This window comes from Myiozetetes cayanensis, unplaced genomic scaffold, assembly GCF_022539395.1.
Source record: "Myiozetetes cayanensis isolate MyiCay16 unplaced genomic scaffold, myiCay2020 scf18, whole genome shotgun sequence".
Lineage (NCBI taxonomy): Eukaryota > Metazoa > Chordata > Aves > Passeriformes > Tyrannidae > Myiozetetes > Myiozetetes cayanensis.
In genome coordinates, this window is record NW_026087389.1 from 7469200 (window position 1) to 7484136 (window position 14937).

The 14937-nt window shown below is 39.5% G+C and overlaps 1 protein-coding gene across 2 annotated transcripts; it reads right to left on the reverse strand.

The window, feature by feature from the left end:
* Positions 1–901: 901 nt before the first annotated feature.
* Positions 902–14725, reverse strand: CUNH3orf14 (chromosome unknown C3orf14 homolog). Of its 2 annotated transcripts, none has more exons than XM_050312894.1 (5): positions 14618–14725; positions 13056–13137; positions 12233–12356; positions 7400–7474; positions 902–4872 (listed from the first exon to the last, which is right to left on the reverse strand). In XM_050312894.1, the coding sequence occupies exons 2-5, from the start codon at positions 13106–13108 to the stop codon at positions 4729–4731; spliced, it is 396 nt and encodes a 131-aa protein (XP_050168851.1). In that variant the 5' UTR covers positions 13109–13137; positions 14618–14725; the 3' UTR covers positions 902–4728. The 2 variants fall into 2 exon arrangements, with proteins under 2 accessions (XP_050168851.1, XP_050168852.1); XM_050312895.1 differs by lacking the exon at positions 14618–14725 and adding an exon at positions 14241–14428.
* Between the last annotated feature and the right edge of the window lie 212 nt (positions 14726–14937).

Genomic DNA, 14937 nt, shown 5'->3' on the forward strand with positions numbered 1-14937 from the left:
GCAGGTCTGCATACCAAAATTACATTTCCCAACACCACAGTGAGGCAGGTACTTATTTACTGCAGCTTCAAGATACGTAATTAGTCAAGGAGACTGTAATTTACTTAAAGAAAGGAAAATTTTCCCTTTTATTAATTTGCAATAGATTTGTAAAATAATCTTACAGCAGCTGGCTCTGCTTGAATCTGTTTCAAAAGTGTGATGTAAATACCGTCTCACACTATTTTGTTGCCTATTAGGGCTTTCTGGTAGGTGATACGACTGAGAGTGAGGAGAATGAACACCACACATTTATTTTTAAGATCATCATCACTAGCGATAAAACTTATGGGAGAAGTGAGCATACTTCCTATCTGTATGCGTTAAAAACAGACGTATCCAAAGTAAAATGTAAAAGATACAACTGGAAGGCTCCATACACAGCGGGTACAACTTAGCGCATTTTCAAGAGCTGTTTCAACTGTGTTTAAAAGGAGTAGCAAATTCCCAAATTAAATCACGCTATTTATAGCAAAGACAAAGAGCTTCACACAGCAGGAGGATGTACTAAAGAACCATTTTTCCCACCTGTTTCCTTTGCAAGGGTTTAAGTCTATCTACATCTTCCTAGTAATCGCATATCAGAAGTAATTTAGCTCAGTTATTGTGAAACAATAGGAAGGGTGCCAATAATCGATCTGGGATTCATGACACTTGGGTTTTTTAGCAGTAAACTTCTAAAATTCTAATCTTCACTCAGCAGATTAGAATTTCGTATCAGAATCACAGGAAAATAAACACCATACCTAAGCAAAGTATTTATCACTGGCCTATTTGCTATTCACACAGTTGGCTATCACAGGCACCAACTTATATCCAACTCATATGTGCAATATAACACTGAGATCCAGGAGGCAGTGACTACAGCATCAAAGCTTTATTTCAACTATAATGCAGTATATCCATGGATTATAATCCTTGAGCAAACAGCATATCACAGTAATGAAGACCTTAGCATTACAAATATGTTAAAACAGCTTGCATTTGGGGTGATATTTAAGGTCAAGTTGTATCTGAACACAACTATTAAAATATTATGAAAATTACCATTATGGAGTAAATAATATTTTCTTTCAGATATAACCTCTAAAAGTACATTCCATTTCAAATTTGGTTTTCTTATTTTTCAGTACCAACAAGCTCAAACTGAGCATCTCTATCCCCAACCTGCTCTATGTGAATGAAAAAGACAGAAAGGAAGAACTATAAGTTCAGCCTAAAATTTAGCTCCCAACTCCTATGAAAACATGACACTGAATAAACATAATCAAGAGGATACCATAGTGTCAAATATCATTTGTCCAAACCAACTTATTATTTCAAATGTGCTCCCAAATTAAATTAATAGTCTTGAGGAAGATTCTGCAGAGTAAGAAATTTCTTATCCTAGGGAAAACTAGCATGCCTTCTGCTCCTGCCCCCACAGCCAGAATAACTGAGAAAGTAAAAAGCTTGGGAATGTGATGGCAGAGGTGACAAGATGGGTGAACAGGCTGTGCTCCTGGGTTAGCATTGGGGTTACTCATCTGTGCATAAACCTAAAAAACGATGATTAATCATTTCTTCTTGCAGCATACTCAAAGATGAACTTACAGACAGGCAAAACCTTTGGGTTTTCTCACTGTTCTTCTCTCAATTGCTGTTCCCCACCCACCAGAAAAGCACAAGAAGCAACAGGCTCTTAGGACCACTGCAGCTAATGTATGTATATATTTTAACATAAAAGGGCAAGTAGCAAGTCAAGACTGCAGAGTAAAAAGTTAGGTTTTTTTTTTTTTTTAGGGAAAAACATTTAGTCAGGATGGGTAGGAAATTACAGAAGATATCTATGATGTAATATCTACAATATATATTTTATATATATAAAAAGACGTAGTATCTACATAGAATTGATATGTCTAAGGTAATAGCCTTGACTTGCTGTAGAACACCCGTTCAGGATAAAGCCAATATTGAATCATATCATTATCAATCAGTTCAGGGGATTTAAAAAAAATTTTTTAAACACACTAAAGTTTCTCACTTGCTTTCTCCAATCTGTATCTATAGAAAGGCAAGCAGCAAGCTAGCCCAGCTGTAGTAAACTAAACTCAACAAATCAGGTAGAACAGGAGATGCTATATAACCACGTTCCCTGACACTGTGTGCCCCAAGGTCTGCGCCAAATCAGGAGACGCTCGCTCCTGTACCTTAATGTACCTTAGTGTCGCCCCTGCCCCTACTGCTGTGCTGTTTCACAGTCATAGGCAATTGCATTCGTTTCAGACCACAGACCAACACAAAGGCCCTTGTCTCTTGAGAGCAGTCACCTACACCCATCCCTGCTTTTAATGTTTCAATTTTTACTTTTCTGGACACGTTCCTATACAGCTTTCCTTGCACTTAGTGTCCTAGTGCTTCTAAAGTTATGCTGCAGGAAAAAATAAATTCCTTCTTTGAAGATAATTTCATTTTAATCTCAAACATGCTACATGAACACCCAACTGCAGCACAGAAACTACTCTAATCCTGCTTGCAGGTGCCTTTCACTGCATGCTGCCAAATCCCCATCCATCCAGCTGCCATGCCCTCAATGTCCACACACTTAGCTCTCCTTCCAGGGGAATTCACAAGGGGCAAGGAGATAGTGAGCATCTGCATTGTGTCCCAGTGGTGAGGCGGAGTCGAAAGAGATAAAGACCCAGATTATTCACATGTATAAAGTACTTAGGGGCCCAGATTTTAGTTTAAGTGATTTCCCTTTGGATGTAAAGGCCAGGATGAATCCCAGTCTTTGTTAGTGACTAAGTGCTCACCCATCCCTTCATTCTGGGCATCATGTGTAATAGCTTTTCCCTTCTTGTCTGCTCAACTGGCTCCAAGTATTTGCTTTTTAAATGTGAGCTCTACAACTGTAAGATCCATCCGCATTCCCGCTAAATCAGATTGAGAATCACATTGTGAGCTTACAGAAGAAAATATTACCAAGTTGTCTTTGTGACAGAACACTGAGTAGGTATAAAATTGCAATAGTCTCTATGCCAGGTTTTTTTTAAGCTCTCAGCTTGTAAGATGAAAGCCTAATTTGATATTTTTGTAGTTATATAACAGTTCTAATATTTTGTGACATTTTGTATTGTGACACTATAGATGAAATTGTCATCGGACTGACACCCTTTACTGTTTATTCCTTAATTACAACTGTTAACAACACTGCAGAGAAGCGTGCTAATCTGCCATCACATATTATGAAAACAACGTTATTGTTACAAACACCAACACCCACTCAACAGGATAATTCTAAGATGGCAGTTTCTGTAAAAACTTATCAGTTTAATGGACACTTCAATAGAAAAAGTTTTAAATGAACTCTTAATATTCCTGGGGAAAACATATAAAAATTTTATATCGCAGCCGAAGTTTTGATTTTATTGTGTCAGTGATTCTTCATGCTACATAGAGACATACATATTTAATTAGTAGGTTACATCTCTGTAGCATGGAGATGAATAGACAGTTAACTAATAGCTTAGTAAAATTTGTAATCATTACATTTTCATATCCTCAGACACCAGCAGAGATAATTTTTTTTTTTCTCCTACTGCCAGGTTGGGGTGGAATCATATTGTTGGATACAAGATTAAATTTTAACAGCATAGTGACTCGAGTCCAGGTTCTTTATAATAATAAATAGTATTTTCTAGGCTTCTTTTTCTTAGGAAGGATTGAATTTCTGCAGACCACGTCACACACCTGAGAGATCTTCCACTGAACTGATACTGAAGTTCTGTACTGTGAATTTTTCATACCAAGTTAGCCCACTGCACAATTAAACTCACCAATACTACACCTCTGTAGGAGGAAGCTGAGGACCTGTTCAGTGGCTGAAAATGAAAATATTATCTCCTCACCTTCTATATATGCTTTGTTCTTGGACAGCCACTTCCAGCTACCTTTCAGTTTGCTTCTCTCAAACTTTTCACGTCTAAGAAAAAGTTCTCACTTGTAGATTATATCAACAGAATGAAAATAGCACTAAGGGCAGCCTCGAAGTAGCAAAAAGCCCTGGAGACTTGTTTACCTACCCCTTAGACAGGAAACACAACGTAGGCAGAAGGAGGTTGGGAAAAGCAGCAGTGGTTACTGGAGCGAGGTGTAGAAGTGATGAAAGTCGCAATGACAAAAATCAGGGAAAACAGAATACGGAAATTCAAGGTTGTTCCTTCCACTACTGCTCTCATGAAGGTTTTTACAGATTCCTGGTGCTAAACCATGTCTACTCTGTCTGATGCACACAGCCTGCCTTTCCTCCTAATGGTAAATTCCTGCTCTCTGCCTCATCCACGAACAGGCATGCAGCACAGATGACTGAAGTGAAGAAAGATAATGCAAGAATCTGTCTTTACTTATCGCACTTACATGTAGAAGCAGAGGATTAAAAATAACCTAAAACTCTTCTCATACTGAAAAAGCAATTGCCTTGGTGGAAATCTATACACCAGTGTTTCTCACTCTTGATCCTAAAAGCCCCTTTGAGGATTGCTTCTCTAATACAGAATAAAAATAAGGAATTGTACACAATGTAACAATGGAATCGATTTATCCAATATAGTTAATTTTAATTATTTACATTTCAATTTAATGGCATGATACTCTGATGATCTTCTCTGCTAAAGTAATAAATTACAAAACAAAATGCAACTAGAATGGTTATTTTTGTGAGTCGTCTTCTGAGTAGTTTATGTTCTGCTTTGTAGCTTTCATTTTCTTAAAGCAAATAGGAACTTCTGCTCTTCCTAAAAGAAATTCTTCCCACTTGGGAAGAGATTCTTTTATTGATGCCCAATAGAGAGTCTGAGAAAGATATAAGAAAAAATAAACTTAATTTCAAAATCTGTGTCATCCTGTTTAAAACAACATATATACGCAAAACATTATTAAATCTTACTTTATGAGCGAAGCAACTCAGAAAACAACAATGTAATTACACATGAAATTTCAGATTTCTAGTATGACACAAAATATCAGCCTGGAAAGATTTCATTCTGCAGCATGAACTGTAAAGTGACTGAATGTGCCCTCTTGTGGTAAGCAACAGATTAGTTTAGACCCTCACAGTACCTCTAATAAACTATTTTTCGTGATAATATATTTTTCCTGAAGTAGCTTTTATATTTAAATATGTATGTTAGGGGAATTCAATTTTGAAGTGGAAGAAAAAATGGTTCAATATTAGAAATGAAAAGTGCACATTTACCAGTGTAAACTGATTATGCTAGAAGAGTCTGCAGTAACGTAGTTCCAAATATTTGAGTAAAATTTTAGATGTGATAACTTGCCGATGAAGTAATAATCCCCAGAATTTGGACCAACAAAAAATAATAATAATAATAAAAAAATCTGTATACTTAGCTTGTGGTTGAGGAAAACCACTGTAGATCATCTAACCCTTCCTCCTGCATTATGCTGTGCCTCTGAGTAATGAATTCAACTTATTTTCATCTGTGGAATTCATTATTCATCGTTTGTTTTATTAGTATCCTAACAATAACTTTGTTGTTTGTAGGATTTTCAGGAAAATTTTAAACGTTGTGTATTATCTGTTTCCCACAAAAATAATGCAATTGAAGAACTGCATTAAGCCAACACCTTAATCCATCCACCAATGAAAGTGTTTTTAGTCACTGATGTCCATTCAGAAAAAAGTAATTTTGTAGTAGAGAACAGTCATAGTACATATGTAGTGAGCCTTTTTATTTTACTTAATTATGTAATGTGGGAGAAACGCAGCACAAAACTGAACATCTCCCTGCAGAGTATTAGATTCCTGGCTAATCACTTTGATCCTTGCATGTAGCTCAGATATAACTATGGCTCTTGCAGATTTACAAAAATATTTTCTTCAACAGATTTACTCAAAGAATCTTTTTTGACAAGCATATGTGCTGTCACACAAAACTACTCCGACTTAGCAAGCTGGGGATCCATTATAGCCATAACTTTCAGAGTATATTAATACAGACACATATATGGCTGAGTGAAATATGCTCAGAAGTGTTTTGGAACAAAGCACACACAAGAATTTTGTACCACGAAAGAAAGTTTTCTTTTTCCACTATTTATAGCACTCCTCTCTAGAAGTATAAAAAAAAAAAAAAAAAAAGCTGAAATAGGATCTTCTCCTCCAAATAGTAACTCTGCTCTCTCTAAAATTTCACCGCTGCTGCAGAGTGCAGACATTCTGCAGCCAGAGCAGTCGCTCTGCAGTCTCCAATTTGTGAGGACTTGGCTTTAATGGTGCAAGCACCTTAACACCCAACACAGGACGGAAGAAGCAGCAGTCCAAAACTGACCCAGAAAATCCTAGCTGGTGCCTCAGAAGTCCTCAAAGGGTCTAGAACTACTTCCAAACAGTCAAAATAGGTTCAATATTAGTAGCTTGGCATCTTTCTTAGCATCAATCAAGATGTACAGGTATCCAGGAAAAAAACATACCCTTTTGCCTAAAAATGTCTAAAAATAAGAGTAATAAAAAAGCCACTGTCACAGTCACAGCAGGCTGTTTACAAAATGCAATGACAGATAAAAACTTTCAACAGTAACCAGAACAAGAAGCGATGACTCTCATTTAAGTAATAGCCTAAGCATGACAACAGTTGCCCAGCAGGTGTGAAGCTAAGGCACAATACACCTCTTTTCAAAGCTGACAGAGCTAAAAATGCCCTCCCCTGACAGTGCCCCAGCACCCAAACCTGTGTGGGACACTGTGCGCTGTGAGGACTAAGTCACCACACAACGCAGAACCCACGAGCCACTGGGGCAAGAAGCACAAGTGGGAATCTGACTGCTCAAACTTTTTATATTTAAATAATGTTTAGAGACTCTAGGTTGAGAAGCAAAAATAGAGTGTTCCTGCAGCAGCAGTGCTTTTTGTATGCTCCCATACAACCATAAAATAACTGAAGTGAAATTTTCTCTGTTCATGTTGATAAACTGTTGACCCTGAAATGTAAAGATGACAATCTGTGGCAAACCGAGAATGGGATGATCATATAAACCAAACTAAATTACTCTGACATAATAAACATAGTAATCTTCTGATATTTGCAATATTAATTTTTTATATTTGACTTAATTTTAAAATAGAATTTTGTATAGATCTGAAAGCTGGTAAATATTTCCACTAGAATGCTCCAGAATCTAGGGACCTTGCCCCAGAAATAAAGTTCAGCTTGCTACACAGTACACAGGCCTTTGGCTATACCAGTCAATGGATTTTAAAATCAATTATTTTCACTTTAACAACACGCTTCGGGGGAAAAAAAACCCCAACAAAATATTCGGTAAACAGTAAATAAAAAGATAGAGTTCTAGGACTTACTTCTAACTTAACAGTTTCGGGATGTGGAAGTAAATACACTCTTTCTTGCAGCCTTTTTTCTGCTGCTTCTATATCCTAAAACACAGGCAAAGTACATTTTTAAAACAAACACTGGGAATTTTAAAAGGAAAATGCACACTCACAAAGACATTTCACTTAATAAACCCATCAAATCTAAAAAGCATTCAAATAATCACACTGAAGTTCAAATCTTTGTTTAGCCATTCTGAAATCCAACTTATACTAGTTAGACTAACACCCTACAGCTGCTAAATATGTTTGCTGCACTTTTTCATCCAAGAGTACATTTCAGGACCATGTAGGACTGTTGCTGTAAAACACTGTTATTCTCTCTGGACACCAGGGTAAATTAGTTAAATCCTGTTCTATAAAACTTAAAGAAATAGAGGGGAACAGAACGTCTTTCTGTGCTACAAGAAGACTGAAGTATGTATTCTAGCTACTGTAACTGTAAAGTAACTAGGCAAATTATGTGCAAGATCTTTACTTCTTAAGACAAAGATGACTTGCTAATATGCATGCATAACATGTGCACAAAAATGTAGAGCTGCAGCAAGCTGTTCACCAGACAAACTTGGATGACAATGCACCTCACATAGCTTTCTTACAAAAAAAATTGGTATTTGGGTTTCTGCTTGTCCAGTGGATGTGTGCTGGATTCACAAAGGCCTAAATACATTTAAAAAAGAAAAGAAAAAAAAAAAAAAAGCAACCAAAAAAACAACAGCAACAAACAAATCAAAGCATGCCCCCAAACTCAGCACCCTCCCCCTTTGAAGTTCTGACCCGTTCTTGTGGGCTTAGTTCCATACCCAAACATTGAAGAGATTGAGTGGTGGGCAGATGAAGAGAGACAGAAAGGGACGTGGGAGTGGGGTGTGAAGAAGCCAAAGCTGAACAGAGTGGAGGGGGAAAGAAAGTATAGCAGATGGCAGAGTTGGGAGCAGAGAGCGGGTGTGAAGAGTACAACAGAAAAACTAAATGAGAGAGGAAATTCCCCAAAGGGACTTCCCAAATATTCACCACCACTGCCGCTGAAAGGAAGAGTGAGATTCTGGAGGAGCATATCCACAAGAGAGACCAAACATGATTACTCGTATTGAATAATAGCCAGTCTGAATGCTTCAGATAAGAACACAGCGCTTGACTCGGGCTTAGTTTGAAAAATGACTCAAATTCAGTAGAGTATGATTAATAAAAGCAAAAAAACCAGCCTTACTGTTAGCTGAAGTTCAGCTTAGTGACAGATACAGTCAGTTCATTCAATTTACAGTCTTCATCTTATTTCGTGAATTCCTTTTACAGTATGGCTGTACTCTCTTGTACATGGTTACGAACCTAATCCAAGCAAAACCGTTCTCCCTTTTCTACAGCAAAATCCAGATTGCTGTAGGAAGTTAAAGGATGTTTGAGAAAAATCTGAGACTTAGTTTGCTCTATCCAAATCCTCAGAAGCAGCAAGTAGCTGTCCCTTTTCAGGTGAGAAAAGACTAATGGGATAAACATAAAGGGGGAAAAGAGCAATGACAGAAGCCATTTGAAATCACGATGTCAAAATAACAGAGGCCAACACAAACTGAAGTAACTTAAGGAAGGAATTTCTCTGTTGCATGTACTTAGAACAGATACACCACCAACAGCACCAAATGTAGCTCGTGTTAGAATAGCTCAGGCCAAGTCTGGAGAATTTATCACCACACTGGAAAAATGATTAATCAGTAACGTTCACCTCATTCTTCCATAGGATTTTCCTCCTTTCTGACTCCTTCCTAATTACTGTAGGAATTTTAGCAGGAAGGAAGAACATCAATCATTACTTCTTTATATACTCAGCCAAGTCACTGGAATGTTTATGGTGATAGGAAATGAGTGTCTTTCAGGCAAGAAAGGAGACAGCAGTTGTGCATATATGTTTAGAAGAGAAGGTCACTTTGGCATAGCCTAGATATTGGACGTGTCTTTTTGTTGCTCACTCCAGTTTGTATGTTGTGCAGTCTATTGTCATTCAGAATACTGATTTAATGACAGACAGTGAAAGAAATTTTTGCTGGAAGGTGTAGTATGCTTTAGAAAATAACTGTAACTACTGAAAGATTAGATGGTACTTCTTGTGTGTCTACACAACTGGTAAGCTTTGTAGGAAAAATAAATCCCTGTCATCAATATAAAAATAAATACATCAGCAATATAAACTTCTTTGGAAAAAAACCAGCAAATCAAATATGTCACAGTACTGAAAAAAAGAGAGCATCTTACAGTGCTTCCCCTAAAACCACAAGGACTGGAACAAAAACAATTCAAGACCCTTCCCCAGAGGTAAAATGGAATGTGTGACACATGCATCGCTTTTAGGGGACCAAATTCAGCTGTCACTTATATTGATATCAGTCTGGCAGAATCCCACTTAAATAATTCTGGAATTACATGCCTGGGAAGGAAAGCAAATTTGCTCTAAATTACCTTCCCAATACTAATTACTATACAGCATATTCTTTCTTTTCTATTTCATGTTACAAGCTGTTGCAAAGTAATACATATTTCTAAACACAAGAAATATCACTGAGAAACAAATGTCATAAATTAGATTACAAATACTAGTCTAATTTCTGCTTTTATTACGACAACATTATATAAGCACCAAATGATACAGATTTCCCCAAATCTGCAGCCTCCCTCTAAAGACATCAAGGAAAATACTCTGATAATTATGTTAAAATGCTGAACAAGTGTTTATAATGTCAAAATTTCAATTAAAAAAAAGGTTAGTTCCTTGCTTACTACTGATTGGAATTTAATCTTTAAATCTTTCCTGTGCATAAATACCAACTAGCACAGAGAAAGACAAATGCCTTTTGCTACGATCTATTACTGAAAACAACTGATTTTGCTTACACGCAGAAAACCAGAAATGCAAATAAAAAAATAACACTTCGTCATGTCCATGTATTTTTGAGTAGGCCAAATCAACAACTCTCCACATGGTAACTGTGAAATGTACAGTGCCTGGTATCAGGAACAATATTCTGAAGCTGGCACATTAATCAGTCTTGTTTTCAAGCTTCTCATATATTATGCTGCAGAGATTTTTTTTTTTCCTGTTTTCTTCTGTTATCAAAAAGCATCTGCAGGAGTGCATGCTTGTTAAAACTAGTATAAAATTAATAGATTTAAACTGATTTATGCTACTTTATCCTGCAACAGAATTTGTTTTGATACATATGTTTTTGCTTTTTTTCTGTACAAACACCAACATTTCTGACACTTGAAAGGAACAATTTTGAGGATGTGACAGAAGACGGCAAATATCTGTTTAACTGCAGAAATATTTACACTCTGTATATGTCTGAGCTATTGTTAACATTTCCAATACAATAAAGCTTTCAGCACGGAAAAACAAGCTCTGCATGTATTGTGTTTGCCTGCATGTGTAAACTGAGAACACATTTATAAATGCAAATAATTTATAAAATACTATATTTATGAAGTAAAAATCTAACCTAAAAGGCATATGGAAAATGGGATCATAACAGCTGAAATTACTAAATCGACGGAGGAGGAGCTATGGAAGAACAAAATCCAAACTATTCACTTCTCCCTGGCCTCCCAGTGAAGCATCTGCACTTATCCATACCCAATACAGGGGGGATTGATTGCCCCAGCCCAGAATGCACCAGTTTGCCAGTCGAAGCTGAAAAATCTTCCTTGTCATAGAATAGTTAGGAAGGCATCCCTGTCTAACTGTTTCACCTTGTCTACCCCTCCCTGAATATAACTTCCACTTAAATACAAAGAGGGCCTTCAGTGGAATTATACCCACCCAAAATCTGCACATTTTAAACCTGAACCAGGCTCTGCATGAAGAAGCAAAAGATTTTGGATTTTGGGCACAAATTAATCTTGTAATCATCTAGAGTAAAATTTACTTTTTCAGTAAACACGATATATATAATTTGGACCCTTTATAGAAATGAGTTTAAAGAAAATGCACAGGAGGTTCAGTTTTCTGCTATTTCCTGAACAACCAACAGGCATTTTTCAAATGCATCGTGTCAGTGGCCAAGTGCATCTCTTCAAACTCAGATGCCTAAGCCTGGGGTTCCAGAGGAGACTTTTAGCATTCCAGTCCCTGCCATCAAACCTGGATCTTTTTAATTGCCCATTCTCCAGTGTCTGCAGAATTTCTCTAGGAAACACAAATCTTACTTAATCCGACAAGAGGTATGTGGAACAGCTATGAACAACATAATAATGGTGTCACCTCTAGGAAGAACCAGAAACACCAAACACTACTTTTACAGACTTGCAAGTAAGACTCCTGCAGTCACTCTACTCCTCTTTAAAGAGAAACACCAAACTGAAAATCTCTTCCACAACTTAATGCAACCAAGGTGGGAGAGCAATTCCCCCCCTGGAGCAAAATCACTGTAGCCTGGTCAGCCCCTTTCCAAACATACCCTCGTGTCTTGAATCAAAGCATAGAGGGCTGTGAGTCCTGTCAGACCCCTAAGTTCTCCCAAGCAGACATGTACGAGCATGTGTTGCTTCTCCTCATGTACTTTAAAAAAAGAAATAAAAATACATAGTAGCAGCTTCCACCACCAGGTTTTTATAAGAAGGGCACGAGAAATAGGTAATGATGCCATCAGATAATAAAGACTAGTCATTCAATACTTTTTGGTCAGGTTCCAGAAGAGGGAACTGTACAGGGGAGAATTCAAATGACAACTACACAGCAAACAGGTTTTTTTTTAATTATCTAAGCTACATAACCATGACATTTCGATGCGGTTCCCGGTAGTTGCAGAAACTTACATTTAAAAGTGCTGCATTCCTTTTATGAGCTGCATCAGCTGCTTGAGTTTGCCATGTCTTTTTAGTCTTTTTGTCTCCTAGATAAGTCTCCATCTGCTGTAGCAGCTCTGATCTCTGAGACAGTCTACAAAGGAAAACATTTTGCTAAGTGGGTAGAACATTTTGCTCAGGAGCTAGAAAATAACCTTTTTACCTTACCCAGTTTTCTCAAAACTACGGGGCTAATTAAGCCGGCTGCAGGGTGGGTGTGCTGGAGGAGGGAAAAGGTACAGGCAGGCATCACCTGCTGTGCTTGTATGAAGCTATAACGTTGTAACCAGCAGCCCTCATATGCTAAGGTGCTTAGAAATCCTGAATCTCCCAGAACAGGAAAGACAGGGTGGGTTGGGGTGACTTGATCGGTACTACTTTTGCTCATTGGCAAGTACTGGTTGTTACAAGAAAAACAGATTTTTCTGCTTCATTACTGTTTTTGCCTCACAATCTGAGTTTACAGGGCAACGAGGAAGCAATTCTCTAACTGGGACACTGAGAGAGAGAATCCAATTACCTTCCCCAAACAGGAATTTAACAGTGACAGGAGGTTAACAATGGAGATCTTAAACCAGTATTATCATTGGAAGTCAGAAAACTCATCAACCTAGATACCCTTAACAGCAGGCAAGGATGCGAATTCCAATGGTTCCTGAAGGAAGGGTGCCACCTCCTGGAACTCCAGCCCTTTGCAGAGCTCGGATTCACTGGCACCGAGGGTCATGTGCAGGGAGGGAGGTCTCACACGACCCCAGCACAAGCTGCTGCGAGGCAGAACACAACTACTTACATCTCCTCGTGTCTCTGAGCAAGGTGAACCTCCTGAGCCAAATAGGATGACATTCTCAGTTGTTTGCCCTGGTTTTGTCACCCTATAAAAGGGAAACCAAGTGAAATTAAAATTTTCCAGAGATATACATCAACACACACTTTTCAGTATTAAACAATTCTGGTTAAAAAGTTGCACACATTATATTTATATGTCAGCTATCTACACAAAACCTGCCACGAGACATCGCCACATTATGCTTTGAATACATTCACACTACTAATGTTCACAATATGTTTTAGGAAAATCCTACCGTATTCTAATAATTTATGGGAGAATTAGAATGTTACTTTGGAGTTTCAGATTCAGCATTAATTTTTCTCAAGCACCAGATGCTTACAACTGCACACAAACTCTGTGCTTGCAAAAATTGTGTACTACTGTTTACAGTACTGATTTCTGGCTTTTGTCATGTTACACTGAACACAAAGTTACTTGTAAAATATGATTTTTAACTACTTCTCGCAGATACAGTGCCCTGTTCATAGGAAACTGTTTATGTACAGGCATGATTAAGTAACTTAACTAAGTAACTTAAAATAATAAATAATTTTTAAGCAGTTGAAAAATTAAGCAAAAACTTCTGAGCTCAGGTTTTTAGCACTGTAACTCAGAACGTGAGAGAGTACACAGTTTAAATAGTTTACATCTTACTGGTTCTTTTTGCTGAGCCATTAAGGGGATCAAGTGCCCCCTGATGCAAATAAAGATCCTACAGCACTTTTCAGAAGGCTGAAAGTGTTTTACAGCCTATTTTTTTTTCACCTCAGAAGTGACTGCGTTGTCGCCACGTCAAACAAAATTAAATAACTTATCACACGTTCATGAGATTAAAGGGTGCGAGAGCCAAAATATCTCATCAAGGTAAAGAGAACGCTGGGAAAGGCCTCTTTGCCAAGAGTCACACTGAAACCAGCTGTTTACACGTGGGCTCTGCTGAAGCTGGGGCGCATCTTGTAGGGATGCGTGCTTTACCACACCCCGAGAACACTTCTGTCCACCCGGCCTGTCGCTATAATGCTCGCCCTTCGCTCGCTCCTCCCCTCGGCCGGGGCACTTCGTGCTGTTCGCGCCACCTCTGCTCGCCAGCAACACCTTTAGTGGCCGCAGGAGAACACAGAGCACGGGCAGCGCCGCCGCACGCACCTCTTGCCTTCAGGGGCGCCCAGTGGGAGCGATAACGCAGCACCAGCCCGAGCGTCCTCCGCCCGCAGCTGCCCCGGGCGGCTGCCAAGGCCAGAGGCAGCCCGGGAGGAGCCCACGCGGGGAGCCCCCAGCTCATCAGCAACCCCGGGGAGGCCCCCGGGGCCCGAGGGACGGGACGGGACCCTCCGGTCCCCTCAGGCCGCGGCCCTCACAGGGCGGGAGCGCCGCGCACCGCCCGAGCCCTACCATTGGGGAAGGGGAGGGAGGGGGAGGCAGGATTCACGATCGCGTCGGAATGCACCGCCCCGCAGAATCGAGGGAGGAGAAGTCAGGCGATAAGTAAACAATTAAATGAATAAACAAACCAGGCTGTTTACCTTTAGCCTCTCCGGCTTCCAAAAGGAAGGCGACCACCCGCCATGGTCTCCGGGACGCCTTAAAACATCCCCCCCCGCCCTCTCCCCCCTCCCATGCGGCTGCCATGGAGACGGCCGGAAAGGTGGGGCCGAGCCGTCGGCTCGGTGGGCGGGGCCAGGACCCGCCTCCTCCCCGGGGATTGGAGGAGCGGGACGGCGCCGGGCCAATCAGGGCCGGGCGCGGCAGCGCTGCGGGCCGGGCGGGGCCGGCGCTCTCCCCTCACGGAGCCCGCGGGTGGCGGCTCCTCTCGGGCTGTGCCGGGGTGTTTGCTGTTTAAAAC

What these genes read in the sequence shown, in the direction of transcription:
- CUNH3orf14 (XM_050312894.1), bottom strand. Translation starts at nt 13,108, where the DNA reads ATGTCATCCTATTTGGCTCAGGAGGTTCACCTTGCTCAGAGACACGAG. An exon ending in GGAATGCAGCACTTTTAAAT is followed by an intron (nt 7,475 to 12,232) that starts GTAAGTTTCTGC and finishes CCTGTGTTTTAG; the next exon opens with GATATAGAAGCAGCAGAAAA. An exon ending in CCGAAACTGTTAAGTTAGAA is followed by an intron (nt 4,873 to 7,399) that starts GTAAGTCCTAGA and finishes TATCTTTCTCAG; the next exon opens with ACTCTCTATTGGGCATCAAT.